The 17,232-nt window shown below is 44.7% G+C and overlaps 1 protein-coding gene across 3 annotated transcripts in view; it reads right to left on the bottom strand.

Moving 5' to 3' along the window:
* The window catches only part of map3k7 (mitogen-activated protein kinase kinase kinase 7), a 21,835-nt gene extending 4,984 nt beyond the window's left edge, over positions 1–16,851 (bottom strand). Inside the window, exons 1-15 of one of the 3 annotated variants that reach the window (XM_053686563.1) lie at positions 16,057–16,851; positions 14,724–14,834; positions 13,940–14,005; positions 13,762–13,807; positions 13,170–13,308; positions 10,181–10,309; positions 8,713–8,837; positions 7,437–7,567; positions 7,188–7,269; positions 6,537–6,649; positions 6,285–6,444; positions 4,720–4,800; positions 1,317–1,384; positions 805–889; positions 272–333 (exon numbers count right to left, since the gene is read on the bottom strand). In XM_053686563.1, coding sequence (XP_053542538.1) covers positions 272–333; positions 805–889; positions 1,317–1,384; positions 4,720–4,800; positions 6,285–6,444; positions 6,537–6,649; positions 7,188–7,269; positions 7,437–7,567; positions 8,713–8,837; positions 10,181–10,309; positions 13,170–13,308; positions 13,762–13,807; positions 13,940–14,005; positions 14,724–14,834; positions 16,057–16,143 — 1,485 coding nt within the window. In that variant the 5' untranslated portion in view covers positions 16,144–16,851. Of the gene's footprint in view, positions 1–271; positions 334–804; positions 890–1,316; positions 1,385–4,719; positions 4,801–6,284; positions 6,445–6,536; positions 6,650–7,187; positions 7,270–7,436; positions 7,568–8,712; positions 8,838–10,180; positions 10,310–13,169; positions 13,309–13,761; positions 13,808–13,939; positions 14,006–14,723; positions 14,835–16,056 lie in introns of those variants that run through there. The other 2 variants (XM_053686564.1, XM_053686566.1) reach the window with 2 other exon arrangements.
* Between the last annotated feature and the right edge of the window lie 381 nt (positions 16,852–17,232).

Genomic DNA, 17,232 nt, shown 5'->3' with positions numbered 1-17,232 from the left:
TTTTCCAGTCTTGCACTGCTTAATGTTTTTTTTTTTTCCCCCCCTCCTTCTAAATTAGCTCATGTAGTGTATAATTAACTGATGACTTAAATCTAGTCTGTTAAGAGGAAAACATTCAACAGTGCAGCGTTTCTGTAGTGAAACAGACGTGAGACTGTGATCGCGGCGCAAGAGAGCGGAGAGGTATACTGAAAAGAAGCGTAGCTGTTTTTATACGTCGTGTGCCGTGCCGTGTCGTGACGCGGACGTCTATGACGGGATGAGTGTGTACCTGTAACTGGTGATCCAGCGTCAGATAAGCCATGGGAATGGAGTTATCAGAACCGTTAGAGTCTATGGAAGAGAGAAAACGTGGTCAGTTAAGAACATGGATAAGATACTCGGATAAGGAGCGTCTATCTACATCACCTGCATTCCCGCTCGTTATTTATTTATTTATCTATCTATTACTCCGGATTACCTTCTGCGATACGTCACGTACAGGTGCATTCGCAGCAAATCGGTCGGAGTTTAAGCTGCTCAGAGTGACCGCACACATCCGCAGACCGTCTGTAAATAACCCCGGCTCACTCTCGTTAATTAAGAGTGTGAAAGAGAGACTAGACTGATGATCAGGATTACGTAATGTCTGCAAGCCTGCTAGAGCTGCTGTACTGAAAGATCACTAATGACACTGATTCTCTCTCTCATACACACACACACACACAAAACCGAAGAGCCTAACTAAAGCTGTGCTGACGAAAAAAACCCCCAAAAAGTGTGTTCCTGCAAAGACGGAGGAGCGCGTATCGGGTGTGTAAGTACCTGTAGGGTCATCGGGAGAGATGTGGCATCTGTTTTTGTCGATCCTCACGCTGGGACTGGACGACCTGCTGCTGCTCCTGCTTTCCTGCAAATGGTCAATCACGAACATCGTTTCAACACGGCGCCGTTAGTTACTAACGCTCGTCTCGTCGTGTTCCGCCTTAAAATCTGCTTTTGACGGCAGCGGACGCGTCTTCACACGCCGGACGTTCGGATTTCTGCAGACCGCTATGACGGAGACTGAGAATTTCGGATGAAAACGAAATAAACGCACACACGCTACGCCGACTAATCTAACGGCTCTACACTTCGCCTGTACAGCCGAGCTTTACGTCTACACCTCGAGCAGAAAGTACATAGAGGCCTAATCCGTTTAAAAATCCGCATTAATAGTAAACGGCATTTTATTCCCCGCTATACGTGGCTCGTGGTATATCCTCTTTTCTACGCCGATGCATTAAACGGCTCGTCACAACCGCACAGGAAGAGGTGAGGTGAGGTGAGGATCTTACCTGTCCTGTCTCGCCGGGGAAGGCGGCGGGGAGATCCTGTACCGACCTCCGTCTAAGGTCGCAGGTGGCTATAGTGAGGGAGGGAATGAGAGAGAGAGAGACAAAAAGCAAGAGTGGAGAACGAGGAGTGAGTCTGGAGGCTACACGCTCGTCTGGGTTCTTGTCCCTGAGCAGGACTAAGAGGTGGGCGTGTGTGACATAGGGACAGCTGCACAGAATTACCCCCTGACTCCCAGCACGCTGGCATGTCAACAGCACAGGCTCATATGTGGCCCAAATGTGACAAGATTCTACACCACTAAAACTCACACCCCACACACACACACACACCAACATGGATGGCTTGGCTAGCGTTGGTAAACCAGCTTCTGTCACGAATCAACCGCAGTCTTAAGAGGAATCATAAGAGGAACACACAGGAGATGTATTACCAAAGCGTATAACCACAAATAGTCTAACAAGAAGTAGGCATTCACAGACACACACACCCCGTCTCTTAACTAGTGAGTCAGCATCCCTCAATCTCCATTTAATGAGTCAGACAGTGAAAATACAAAGCGACGTGTCACAAATATGAACTGTAGGAGGAGAGTATGAGTAGTACTTAAACCGTTATTACTGGTTCAAAGAATTAAACTAAAAATTCAGTTCCTGTTGACTAATATTCCTTATTTACAAAGCTACAGCCCTACAGGACACACGTCCTTTCGGAAGGTCAGAAAGAAGCAAGGAAGGAAGGAATAAGTCAATAAATATAGAACAAAAATGAGAATAAAAAAAAGAAATAAAAGAACAACAACAACAACAACAAAAAAAAGGCAAGCAAGGAAGAGAAACAAAAGGCAAGAAAGAAGCAGGCAAGCACAACAACAACAAAAAAGAGCGAAAGAAACAATGCGAGAAAGAGCAGACGCGCGAAAGAAAGAAAGATCGCAAGCAAACAAGAATGAACGAATGAGAGAGAGAGAGAAAAAAAGAACGCGAGGTTGGAAAGAATGCGAGAAAGAAAAGATTGATGGCAAGGAAAAAAATTAATAAATAAAAAATTTACGGGGGAAAGCAAGCCAGCACCCCAAAAAAAAAAAAAAAAAAAAAAAAAAAAAAAAAAAAAAAAAAATTTTTACAACAACCAGGGGGAAAGAATGCGAGAAAGAAAGATTGATGGCAAGGAAGGAAAAAAAAAAAGTGAGGGAGAAAGCACGAACGAAAAGCAAGATGAACGCTAGAAATGAAATGAAAAGGAAGGAAGGATGGAAATAAAGCAAGAAATAAAAGCAAGCAATGTAGAAAGAGAAAAGACTTACAAATGTGATAAAGAAAGAAAAGATGTAAATAAATAAATAAAACAGCATGAGATTTTCACTACGCCTCGGCAAGACTGGCGTTTTCCTTTCCCTCCCTCGTCCTTCTCCCTCGTCTTCCTTCGACGCCCCCCTTCCTTTCATTGATGAGAACAGTAACGACCCCTCTATGCGAGCGGAATGAATGAAGTGCTCTTTGACAGAGTTAATGAACGAGATGAAGTGCTCTCTTCCAAGCGTTTCCTATTTCTGAGCCTTGGATCATCAAGCGTTGCTGCTGAACATTTGAAGAAAGAAAGGAAAAAATAATACGGTCGAGAGAATTGCTCCTGTGATCGAGGAATTCCATGGTATAAATCGTAATAAACGAACCCTAAGCGCGTGTCATGATGGTCATGATGTACAAACCGAAAAGCGATCCTGAAGGCAAACGAGTGCATGGGGTTTCCATTTTCCCTGGAACACACTCGAGACTTTTGGATATTAATTAAGAAACCCCCCCCCCGCCCATGTGCGAATCACACACGAACACACCCTGTGCGCCTGATTACAAAGCAGCGGCGGTAGACGATTTACGACTACCGATTAGCTCCGGCATACTTAACGCGGAGACGACGCTTGCGAGAATTTATTATTCGGCCGCCGCGCTCCGGGCCCTCTAGATGGCGCCGTTTTAAAAACGTGTCCGAGAATAGGCGCTCCTCAAAGTCATCCGTCTCGGAATGAATCTGATCGGACGCGCCTCGTTTGTAGATGACCGATCGCAGGCTGAGTGACCACGGAGATCACCGGCGTGTTCGGCTGCTCCTGTTCGTGGAAACTAGCCGGACGCCGTATCCGCGTGGAGTGTGCTGAAAGAGCATATCTGCGTGTCGATATAACGACCGCACCGTTAAAGCCTGACAACTGAGCGAATCCAGCTAGGACATCAAAAACATTAAAGAAAAAAAAAAAGGGGGGAAATCATTGACAATTAAAACAAGGACTATGTTTACATGGACGGCAGTAATCTAATTATCGACCTTACTCCGAGTAAGATAATAATGTGATTAAGGTGTTTACATGAGTCGCTTTTAGAACACTCCTGTCATGTTCCCGTTTTACATGATTTAGAACATAATTAGATCAACAGCCCGCGTCACCGCGTCACGACGTCCCTCCAGAATTTCACGTATCGACATACAGTTCGTCTCCGTTATGGTACCGTATACAGTTTTGGGTGTTTTTATTATTATTATTATTTTTACGGACGCTTTAAGCGCGGTTAATTATTTGTCATGCTGTACGTGCTATTAGACGACTGCTTGAAGCGGTGGGTGTGTCCCAAATCACGTAGTTACCGTCTATATAGTAGCCGAGATGCACGTATTTTTCCCCAGTACAGGCCTATAGTAGGTAAGTATGCGATTTGGGACGTGGCCGAACTCTCTTGTTCGCCGTGTGTGATCGTGTCCTGTCACAAAATGCGGTGAAAACTCCCACCCGACGTTCACAATGTGATGAAGGTGTTTACATGTCACTACTACACGTCCATAACGCGACTAAAACAGGAGTACTCCAACTGTCTTAATTAGATTATCGCTTACTTCGATTATGACCTTAATTAGATTACGGTAAGTACAAATTGCTGTTTACATGGTAGTTTCTTAATTAGAGTATGGTCTTAATCGGATTAAGAGTGGATTATTGTTGTCCATGTAAACGCAGCTAATGTCTGTAATGGAAAAACAAGGCAAAAATAAAAAAAAAGTGTAGATCAGCCATATCACATCACATCACTTCAGTACAGCCATATAGGGAGGAAAAACATCAGACAGAGATCAGACAGAGAACCAGTAGGTGCTACTCCAGGACGTCATTAATGAGCTGATGAATTTGACAGACGTCGATTTATTTATTATTAAATTTGCTGCTAATCTGTTCATTTTAAGTGAATAAAGCAAGCCCTGATCAGTGTGTGTGGATTTCCACATCCTGGAGTGACAGCCCTGCTTCTCAAAACATCCACACTGCTCTGATTCGAGTCAGAACTCAGCAGCGGTGGCAAGCCCAGAAGTGAACGGGACGGGACGGGACGACACGGCACGACGCGGCTCCGATACCTGTGACGACGATCTCTGGAATGTCCAGAATGGTGCCGTGCGACGCCGTTTTGCGGTGGCCTCGTTTATACTGCGGCCGCGCTGCAAAAACACATACATATAGAGCTGCGTACACCGACATGCAGACTGTACTCACACACACCTACATTAGCAAGCTGATGGACAAGACACGTGTTGTGAGACGACGTGGAGGAACAGACAGACGCATGCAGACATGCAGGATGCAACAAGTACAGCCGTGCGGAGCTGTAAGGGAAGAGAGATGGACTTGGAGCGGTGCTGGAGAGACGAACAGAGCGGTCACGCCGTGTCCTATAACGCGGCGCTGCGTGAACCTTCGCCAACAATTAGGATGATGGGTTAGTCTAGTAACAGAAACAGTTTTAATTGTGGTGTTCTGGGGGGGAAAAAAAAAAAAAAAAGAAAAAGAAAGAAATATCCTGGCGTGTTTCAACCTATCAGCTATCTAGTCGTTTTCCCTTAAAACTCGCAAGGGAGAGGAGGTGTTGAAATCCATCAATTTATCATTCGTTCATCTTCAGTAGGCGCCTTGATCACGAGCGGAAACGCGGTGGTCTATCCCGCAAACCCTCGGTGCATCGCAGGGACACGGTTATATTTTTGTCTACGACACCCGATTTCAAACGTTTAATCGCACACCTTCGGATCAAAAGCGGTTTAAGACCACGAGAAACATTTCAGTCGGGTGTCCACAAACTTTTGACCTTTCAGGTCAATCCAGAGCGGAAATAATTTGGGTTTGATATCGGAATGATTATTTATTTATTTTTTTAAACTCATCGAGCCTACTCCACCATTCCTGCCCGTACTCACGAAGCTCCGCCCCCAGAGTACAGTGTTTATAAAATGGCTGACGGGACGCGCATCCAAATACAAACAAGCATCCTGGACCGGAAGTCCGTTTTCGCAAACGGGTTTTCTCAGCCACATAAGCGTTTGCTAAGGGAATGCCACGGCTTCATAAAATAAACTAAACGAATACAAATCTGTTGCACGTTGAAAGCGGACACGAAAGCGTGCAGTGTTCCGGCGAATCGTCTGGCTGCCACAAATCCCTGCCACTAAAACGGCAATTTCTTTTTAACCGTATTGCTCCGATGTTGTGTCTGAAAGCTTTATGTTATTTGGTACGGTCTTCCCATACTTCACTGTTCCGGCCTAACGTTTGTCGTTTTCGATACGTATTCACGCTGACTGATGGACTTCAACAGCTGCTCTCGGGAAACAGGAGCGGGTGGACAGAGATAGAGTATCGTCTCGAGGACTAGTCGTCATCGACGCACGATATCGAATGACCCACAGGTTAGAGATGAGGGTTAGAAACAAAAACAAAAAAAAATAAAATAAGAAAAGTGATGGACATCTCAAATTCAGTCTCTAGTGACGGTCTTTCGGAACGCTAAGGAATGAAACTGCGAGTTCATAAATCAGAAATTGTCCTAAGATTCTGATTTTGCTGGAAAAGGAATACTAAACCTGTGATTCCTTGACTGGGGGTTTATCTAGAATGTAAATGTGTGTATAACCATGTGTGTGCATGTTACCTGGAGAGAAGGGCATCTTGTCGTCTTGTCTGAGCTCAGAGAGGTCAGCGCTCATTCGTTTGCTGTCGGATGAGGGCAGGCAGTGCGTCCTGCCCGGCACTGAGAGACTCTCGACGCTGCCGCCTCTCGACAGAGAATGCCCGGGCCTCAGAGGATCCGCCTACACGAGCGCATCACAAATACACGTTACACACCCACACCCCGACAGGCGTTCGTCAGTACGACACACACGCTTTGCTTGCAATCGCATGCCTTTGGTTTGAACGGTGCGAACTTCTCGATGGTCTTGATGGTGTCGTTAGTGCCAGCCGGCGTGCCGTGATCCATGCTGCCGTCGTTCCTGTTGCTCATGCTGGGGAACGAGCCTGAGCCGCAAAACAGGTACAAAGATCTCATCAAAACCCGACAAACACCCGTCTTCCAAACCACGGCGACGGTTCTTCTGTTCAAACGCCACCGTTATTAAATAAATAGGGATTATAGCGGCGAGTAAACAGTAATAGTACTAATATGGTCAAAATGTATATTTATACTCGCGCTAACCTTTGCAGCGTTCAATTAATACGAGTTTTATATGCAGGAGCACGTGACGTTTTAAACGTGGCGCTAACGCTGCTGGACATCGAGTCCGTGTGCTAGTCGGAGTTATGAAGAACAGAGTAATAACATCGCCGAGTTGTTTATACGGCCGATTTAATTTTCTGGTGATGTGTATTAGCGATGGGGAGCTCTAAAAGGATCTGACGATCCGATCGGATTTTAATCCGCAGTGCCACACCACAACGTGATTATAAAACCATTCCGTGTGCATCTCGACGCGTTGAGAGGTTTCATCTTTATAGCCCAAAGGAGGATTTTTAAAAAAAAATGATTTTTAAATCTGCCTATTGAAATGATCTATACCTGTGCTGGTGGCAGAGTTACTCTGGCCTTCGTCCAAATATTGATATGGGTACTGCAGGGGCTCGTCTGACCCAGGGAAATACTGCAGAGAGAGAGAGAGAGAGAGAGAGACGAGAGAAGAGATGAGGAGAGAGATGAAGAAGGTGTGAAAGAGGTCTACACTAAGTGCATAAGAAAGAAGCAGACACATGACATCACAGCATCTCGGGCAGCGTTTTGTCCTGGCGAGAGCTGTACAGTGCCGGGTACCTTCATCAGGTGCATCATGATTTTGACAATCTCCTCCATGGAAGGCCGCTGCGAGGGATCTTTGGACCAGCAGCGTGTCATCAGGCTCTCTATGGGCTTGGGCAGGTTCTTAATGAGGGGAGGACGAGTTCCTGAGCGCACCAATAAATAATTATAAATAAACAAGTAAATAAATCATGAACCACCAGTAACAAAAAATAAATAAATAATTACACCACTACATTAACTACTTGATATGGTGTGTAAAATAACCTACCTACACTGAGTTGCCATTATATTAGGTACACTAGAGATATACAGGACTGAACAAAAGATGTGTGTGGGGGTGTGTGTGTGTCTTTTTTCGTTTTCTATGTAAAGTCTTCTTTCTTGCCTTCCTTTCTCTCTCTCTGCACTTTCAACAGTAGAGCAGACACGATGTTAATTACAAAACTGCTCACTATTTTCCTGTTCGCTTATTTTTTCTCGCTGTCCCACCAAAAAATAAAATTATATACATATACATATATATAAGCCGGATGTCTTTTCATTATCGACGTCTCTGTAAAACGGCTTGACCGTGTTACCTAGCGAGAGAAAAACGACTCACTCACCCTCAAGTTGTTCCGAACGGCTCTACTATAAAAGCAGCCGTACGACACAAAGCTCTCGCATGGACGCTTGGAGGAGTATCGATTTTACGGGGTCTTTATAGCGCATCTTTAACGCTCGTGATCACGATCTTCTGCCATTTTATGGAATAGAGCTGTAATAAGAGTGGGAAAAGAGTGTGTGTGTGTGTGTTGGGGGATCTTCTGTTATGTGATGAAAAGTAACAGTATTTGGGTTTGGAATGACATCAAGGGATGTAAATGATAACATGATGATAAGAATTTTCACTTTTAGGTGAACTATCCCTTTAACTTTTTGAGCACGGACCTGACCAGGGGTTAGGGGGTAATTTAATTTTGTGCCGGGAAAACACAAATGCTGTCGTGCTGCCTCGATAACGCAGAGGTTCGTACCTAAGACTTTAGCGCAGTGCTGTATATCCACTTTGTATAGTAATAAGGGATGATTTGATCAAGCTCGCCGCCTGAGGTTTACGTTTTCGATCGACGTTAATAAGTCAAACTGAATACCGACACTGCGTTTGTGGGAATAATTAGCAGCTTTGCAAGTACTCTAAGCACCCGTTATGTCTAGCACCTGTATAGTAAGGCGTGCCTCATAAAACGGCAACTCGGTATACGTTTTAAACACTAACGGTGTGCTTGGGTTTGTGAGAGGGACTCACCGCGGTGCACGGCCCACATGATCCGGAAGGCTGGTCCTCCGATCTCATCAAAGGGCTTCCTGCGTGTGATCACCTCCCAAAGAATAATGCCCCAACTGAACACGTCACACTTCTCGCTGTAGTTACTGCCTACAGACCAAAAATAGAAAAGAAAAAGAAAAAAAAAAACAGGCTTACTCACTGACCGAGCAGACGCAGCACCCAAAAACAAAGACAGCATTGTGACATATTGACGAATGAATCCTCGTTTCACTGAGCAAGCACACTTGAGGATTATCTCAGCACCTTAATGCTGTATCTGCCCCCTTTCTTCTGAGCAGGAGATAATTTCCTCTCGTGGTACCTCAGAGAGGCTTAATTACCCCTCTTATTATGCTTCAATTACATCGCTCATCGCATTTTTTTTCCTCGCTGAGGTCTTCGGCTAATTCGTTTATCGGTAAAGCAAATGAGCAGCGTTAGCTTGGCTCCTCTAATGAGCACAGCTCTAATAGCATGGGAGGGCCGTACTTATATTAACAAACAAGATAACGACCCACTCGCAGCCCAGCGCTCGTCCTCTGCGGTTTTTCCCCTTCTTTCTTCTCTTCATATCCTAAGAAGAATTCCAGCGCATCGGCGTATTTCAAATGCTGGCGCTAACGGACGCGTCGGTTAATCTTCGAGACCACAACGATACTCTTAACCGCACTTCAAGGAAAACGTTCTTCGTTATACGTGTAATAACGTCTTAAGTATTCTGTAGTTCATCATGAAGAGCACGACGACAAAAATGAAGAAAAAAAAAAAACACCACGAGAAGAGTCATGTTATGATTAACCGTTTCATTAAACGCCGAGGATTAAAAGGTGCTATGAGTAACTTCTGTTTTATTCTTCTTACGCAAACGCGATTAATAAGTGATTGCATTATTGTCCGTTTTTTATCAATTAAAGAATGGGACCTCTGACTGCGTGTTAGAACGAGCGTTTTATTACGTGAACGGGCGAAATACTGTCAGAGCCGCCGTTACAGAAAACGAATCGACGCCGTATGACCAATCAGAATCGAGGAACGACAAGGCTGTGACGTTCTTCGTTTAAAGTCTGAGGAACATCCAAAAGGCGCACGTTCGTTTCCCGCTTATGACTTGTTCACTTTGTAAAACAAACAAAACCACTCATAAGGAGAGAGAGATCGGAACCACCGCTCGGTGCTGAACGTTAAGATCGGATGCCTTTTTAATTAAAAGATCCGAAACGCTACGACTTGGACAGATGGTACATATTTTTTTCCCCATGCAGACCCACAAGCTGCTTGTTCTTCCTTAGACGCGGTTCATTTAAACCTCGTGTCTTAAACGAAGCGTGCGTAAAGGACGGACGATGTTAATGCTTTCGTTTAGAGGGAACGTTCGATGAGACGCTAATTTCCGCGTGATCTTTGTGCTGCGGTGCTTTAGGGCTGCGGTGCCCTTTCCGCTCCTAACTTGCCTTCGAACACCTCGGGAGCCATCCAGGCCGCGCTGCCTTTGTTGTTGGTCATGTGCGTCTGGATGTCGCACGCCGTCCCGAAGTCGCAGATCTTCAGAACGGTTCCTCCGGCGACCAGCAGCAGACTGCGGAAAGGGCACAGATGTGCGCGAGGTCGTTAAATTATCGATGCGGAATCAGGAATTACAGAACACACTGCCAAACTAATGACCCTCTAAACAAACATATTTGGTTGTGGAAGCAGGGGACAAGCCACGATGTAGCGCGAACGCTCCATTTAAAAGGCAACGATAAGTTAATGACCTAGAGACCTAGAAACTAACCCGCTATTTTTTATTACGGATAATAAAAGATCAAAGACAAATTATGCAAATTAAGCAGGAAGTAAGCTTTGCATTGATGTTTAGTATGCTGGGTACGGTGCTGTCGACTCTGTAGAGAAGCAGCTGCTTGGTCACTTTGTTTCCAGAGGCTTTTCCAATCACAGCCTGTATGTAAATAACCAGCTGCAAGCAAGTCACACACACACACTCTGCAGTACCGCATACTCTACATACCCCTCCACCTAATACGGACATAAAATTCAGAGAATTTGACAAGATGATAGGCGTGGGTGATATGACCAAAATGTCACAATGCACTTCTCGAAGGTATTTTCATATTTAAATAAATGTACTTTGACTTGTATTTTAAAAAAAAAAATAAATAAAAAATTATAAATACAAGGCATTTAAAGTTTTAGCTAATCAACTGCATAGTTTTTTTTTTTTTTGAAGATAAATGTTTATTTTGAAATTGACGCATGCAAGATGTTGCAAAAAAAGTTGGGACGGGGGCAACTTAGGACTGATAGCGATGTGAGACGTTAAAATAAGACGATGATGTGAAACAGGTGAGGTAATCGTCTAATCATAGTATATAAGGAGACTCCGAAAAAAGGCCTAGTCCTTCGAGAGGAAGGATGGGTCGAGGCTCGCCGATCTGCCGACAGATGCGTCAGCGAATAATCCAACACTTTGAGAACAACATTCCCCTGATATAAATCGGTAGGATTTTGGGCGTTTCACCTTCTACAGCGCACGATATAATGAAAAGATTCAAGGAATCCGCTCAAATCTCGGTGTGTAAAGGGCGAGGCTAAAAAACCAGGACGATCCCCCAGACATCACTTCCTTAAAAACCGTCATGAGTCTGTAATGGATATCCTGACATGGGCTCGGGGATACTTTGGTAAACCTTTGTCAGTTGACACCATCCTCCGCCGCATCCACAGATACAAGTTAAGGCTTTACTATGCAAAGCAGAAGCCGAACCACATTCTGCCCGGATGCGAGTGCGGGTGCTAGCATGGCCTTCCTGCAGTCCTGACCTGTCTCCGATTGAAAATGTACATTAATAAGGAATGTATAATGGACGAATGGGGGGAAATTTCCGCTTGCTAAACTTAACCAACTGGTGTCTTCACTCAGCGCCCAAATGCTTAATAAGTGTTATTAAAAGATAAGGTGATGTTACACAGTGCTCAACAGTTGACTTATTTTGGTACAAACTTCGACATTATCGAGTCAGTACAAAAACAGATCAAGATTTCCAAACATTTCTTTGCACGTGCCTAAGACTTCTGCGCGGTATATCGAATAGAATCCGTTTTCTCGGAACGGACAGCTATCCGATTGTGAAAAGACCAGGTGTAAACGCATTCGAGACGGATTTAAATCCGAGCGCTCAAATCACATCAGGAGGTGGTCTGGGACGCGTTCCAGACCAAACTGGTCAAGTCTAAATACACCTGGTTGTTGAAACCACATACGTCAGCGCTTTTCTCTTCCTAAACGGACGTATGTCATTCGTTTTAGCCGCATATCAGGTATAGCCTGATGGAGACGAGTGTGCCTCCACATGAAACTGCTCTGCAGGCTGACACAAGGACAATCGAAGGTCCGGTGCCCCATTAGGAAACTGGAAAGCAGTTCTTTTCTTCTTCTGTAAAAGAAACCAGAGCTATATTTTCCCACCAGGAAAATCCCACCGCTTTCATCAGGTATCTCGCTGGGTTTAAAAGTTTAGTGCTGCCGACAGTGAAGTGACGATAAGTGCTGCCTTTTGTTGCGCAAGCGTCTTTGTTTTCTTTTCGGCTGCACTCGCAAACCCAAACGGAACAAAAGAACAGTGGCTGCCGTTTCATTTCGGCGGAAACGTGCACTTGCATTTCACGCGAGAATAGAAGATCGGATTGATATCCGTTTAGCTGAAACGCGTGATGTGGCCAAGTATGAACGGAACCGTTTTAACAAATCGGATAGCGATCTGATCGGAGAAAACGCATGAAGTGACCAGGTGTAAACAGGCCCTACAATGCTCTACACTAATATTGGCACCCTTGGTACAGAGTGTCAAAGGTCTTAACCGTTGTTATAAATGACGAAGGGAATTTGGCCTGTGTGTTAACTCATATTTATACCCTTGTGACACAGGAAGTCATGGTTGAACAATTTCCTGTCCCTAGTCACCCAGTGCTTGCAATTGTTTGATGTACATGAGAGCAGAGTATGTTTGTGAATTTTTTTTTTTTTTTTAAAAACAAAAAAATTCAAAAGGTTAAACAATAAAGACAATTTTTCACAGCCTTCACAGCTCACGTTTACCAAGGGTGCCAATATTAGTGGAGGCCACTGCGCCATAAATGTATGAAAGATCGCACATTTCATCACATCATACTTGTACGCGGTTACGAAAGAAACGATAAGGTATTAGACCAAGCGCATGCAATGTATAATGATTTGCCTTGCAGCCGGAACTACCGCGCTGTTACGGAAAATAAACCGACACCCTTTGATGGAAATCCCGCAGTGCTGCGGTGGAAAGGCCTTCCGACGCGTGACTCGAGAAGGCGCTGGAGAGCGAAGTTGAATAATCCCTGCGACGTTAAAACAGAGGACATGGTATCGAGTAGTGAGTGAGACAAGGAGGTAATGCAGTGCTTACTTGGGTGGCTTGAGGTCCCTGTGAATGAGAGCCTTTGGTTTCATGCCGTGGAGATACGAGACGCCCTGAGCGCACTGCATACACCAGCTCATGGCGTGGGACGCTGTGTAGTGGGGGAGTGGCTCGGCGCCGTGCAACACTGCGGGACAGGTGACATTTTAAACACACACAGGATGTTCCGGATGAATCGAGTTTAGAACACATGAGAAAAACCTCCATGTCCGTTACGCAGCCGTAATCTCGTAGTAATGCGAAAGCGTGTTTTCGTGCACGTTTAGTGTGTTCAGTCGTCCCAACAATGTACTGCGCAACTCCTAGACGAACTACAGCGATTTCCAAATTACAGAAATATATATTGGCACCCCCACTAACAAAGAATGACTTCTGTCAGTACCGCACAGTTTTAATTATGGGCACGGGTTCTGGAAAACGATGCAGGAAACGAGCTCGAGCTATTCACGCTTTAAAAAAAACCAAAACATTTTCTAATTTTTTTTTTTTAACAACATCGTTAATAATTTTAGTTCTTTCAGAATCGACCGAATACATGGAAGGTTTTCTCGTTTTCTTTTGAACTATTAAAAACACTCACCGTTGTACAGAGAGCCCCCTTCTGCGTACTCCATTACCAGGCATACCTATGAAGAGGGACACATCCCCGACGATCGGGAGCGGAACAGGATTTAATAAATACGTACGCTAAAACAAAACCACCGCTCAGAATAAGACACACAAAAGAAACGGGGCTCGAGTCCGACTCGAAGACTTACGGGATTCTGACAGGAGCCGTACAACTTCACGATGTTGGGGTGATTCACGCGAGACAACTGACGAAGCTGGAGAAAGGAAGAAAGAAAAGAAAGCAAGAAGAGGAGCCAGGTGAACGAATCGTTCAGTAGATTCATCATGTTCTGGTTGCCTGGGAAACCAATGAACGAAAGGAAAAAGTGCTAACTAATATAATTTGAATAAATGATGTACCTGGCGTGTTAAAACTGATCAGAAACCGCGTGAAACATTCGCTCGTTTACTCTGCTGAATAATGCTCAAACCCCTGGCGGGGGAACAAGCCTGTTATTCAGTCTCTACTCATGATAAATCAAGATCGATCTGAAACTTAAAATTGTTTGCTTAAACTTTCCCGCATTACCCATGATGCTGTCTGGCAGCCGGCTGTGGAAATTAATCCCTGCTTCATCCCTAGTTAAAGACAGCGATTTAAAGCAGAGACGCTTTAATCTTTCAGTCCACATTTCTCGCCACTTCGTTTGTACTCCCGAGTCTCTGCTGTTACTAAGTCTACAGCCGCAATGCATTCTGGGACTTTTACTCCAACTCTTGCGCCGGCGTCTCAACTACTTCTATGCTACGCTGCAAGAAATGAACACCAGAATCGCTATAAATAGAAAACATATTGGATGTGTTTGATGGTACACTTTCCCTTTAAGGTCTTTAAGGGAACACGGATCTAAAGAAAGACCTTTAGGATAAAACAGGATTACGTGACGGTCGACGGCGCTCGAAGGAAGAACAGTAAGCCTGATTAGATCGTACCTCTACGACAAAAGCCGTCCTTTCGGATTCACTCTCTATGGTCTTGATTGCAACGTCTTTGCCTTTCCATTTGGCCTTGCACACGACCCCGAAAGCTCCTCTGCCCACCACCTGAAAACATGACAACGAAGGCTTTTAGTTCATTTTGAAACATTACGCTACGTTACTGCTGTTGTGTGTTAAAGACATAGCGACATTTCAGCACTGGAACAGACAAAACTTGGGAACCGTGAACTTGCACAAAATTCTGCACTCTAAAATTAAAATAGTTGTTTTTTTTCCTCTAGCAAGGAATGTTTGGAAAAGGGACTAAAATGCACCATGTTCGCTGCTAAAACAAGCTGCAAGTACTCCTTACTGCAGAACCAAAAGTCCAGGGGGTGGAGTCAGACCTGCTTCAGCTCCTCCTACCTGGGCGAAGTCTGAGCAAGACAACTCGGTGTGTTTTGGGTCGTACTTGTGTTGTGTTTTGTTGTATTGTACAGCGTGTTATGAGTTATGCTACAGAAGGTGTTCGATCGAGTCCAGCGCCACCCACTGGACGTTTTGTTTCTGCAGCGAAGATGAATCCTTCAGAAGTGAAAGTACTTGAAGTAATATTAGGTCTCTAAACAGTCCGTACAGGATGAGACGTTTTGAGCTGTCCTCATGTTCGACGCACGTGAACCGAAGAGGGCTTTGACTGAATGCGCGTTTTCATGACGTCCCGTGACGCGTCTCGGCCCAAATCTGCGGAAAACCTGCGGTAAATTCGAAAAATCGCATGCTCCTCCGAATACTGCGGCGCAGCAATAGAAAGCGTGCGGTCTGTTAGAAGCGAGCGGCCATTTTGATTTTGATTTGACGTCGTATGTCGAATCCGGGGTTTGAGGAAACCTTTCACACTTATTACCCCCCCCCCCCCCCGAATCGAAGGTTGGAAATTATGAGGTGTCGTTGAACGCGGTGCACTCTGACCTGGGTAAGTGGGCGGGACTTAAACCTTCTAGAAAGCGTTTCACTGGACGAGCGCAAGATTAGTACAGGTATGAGTCATGGAAAAATAAAGTGTGTTATGGGTTAACTGGAGCTGTAAAAATTAAACTGGAAAGGAAAAAAAAAAAACTACTTTCTCCCTCACATATTGGTGTCCAAAAGCCCAAGGAAGTGGTACAGGAGAATATTTTTGGATTTCAGAGCCACTTTAAAAGGACAGGAGTGCATTCATTTAGTCTGTACAGCACCAACATTAGTGACTCCACACAATGAAGCTCAATTTATTCGCTTCGATAATAAAGATGTTAAATTTAAATAAATAAATAAATCCCTCCCTCCCTCAAATATCATATCTTACCTCTTCCACATCAATGTCTGCATAATCAATCTCTTCGAAAGGATATCCAGGAGGCGTCTCGAGCATTTCTGAGGACGGGACAGACATCGCTAGCCAGCTAGCTAGCTAGCACCAAGCATTAAAACACCAATACGACGCGTTCAAAAAAAAAAAAAAACAATAATAAAAAGCTAAGAACATTCAGTATGTGGCAACAAAAAGGACGTCGTCGTCGGCGGTGTAAAAATTAAGCGTGTGGATGAGTCGTACTGCCAGGCCGTGCATCACACACGCACACACGCACACTGAGGGATTTTTGCAGCAACTTTGGAAAGTTAGCTAGCTAGCATGTTAGCTAGCTAGCTAACATGCTAGCACAGCGGTACCGGGCTAACGCGCGAGCTCTTCCGTGGAAAGTGCGAAGGACGTGACAGGAGACAGTAATGTTACCTGTCCGGAATAAATAATGCGTTTGCAAGGCAGTCGGTGGAGGTTTTTGCGCTGGAACCATAAAGTAAATAAAAGTATAACGCCGGCGACTCTGCCAGCGAGCTGGAGCGTTAGCTACTTAGCTAGGCCGCTTAGCTTAGCTGTATTGCGGAGGAATACAAGCTCCCCGACATTGGCTTTATTGTTATTGTTATTATTTTTGTGCCACACGTCCTTCCACCCATTACACACGAACTTTAACTCGTCGCCTCCATGTTGTTCGTGTTGTTTTTGTTTTCTGCCCCCCCTCGGAGCAAAAGCGGCTTATTGGGAGCTCCAGGAAGTGGGAGCTCTCGGTCTGTACGGCGCACGCGGCTGTATTACAAATCACAGCTTAGTTTATAAGTAGTGCACTAGAAAGTGCGCGGAAGCCTTTATTTTATGCTGCGTGTAGTGCGCGTGCACAGGGAGGTCCTGTGCGTTTGGACGTGCTCCGGTTTTTGAGTCAGACCGTGATGTCTTCGGTTTCTAAAACGCGGAATTGGTTTAGAAAGTTCTGTCTGATCGACAGGGCTGCGGTTCGTCTAAAGGGTTAGAGTTCATGATATAAAATCCAAAAAATACAAATCTTTTTAATCAGCACAAATTCGACTTTATAATAACAGCAGGATTGTATCTTCTGTGTGCTGCACCTGAATCAACTGGTTTCTGATCCGAATTAAAAATGAACTTATTTAAAATCCTCTATACATATTTCAAGGTTCAAAG

This window comes from Ictalurus punctatus, chromosome 2, assembly GCF_001660625.3.
Source record: "Ictalurus punctatus breed USDA103 chromosome 2, Coco_2.0, whole genome shotgun sequence".
NCBI lineage: Eukaryota > Metazoa > Chordata > Actinopteri > Siluriformes > Ictaluridae > Ictalurus > Ictalurus punctatus.
The sequence above is the reverse complement of the archived record's forward strand: the minus strand, read 5'-3'. Positions and strand labels throughout refer to the sequence as shown.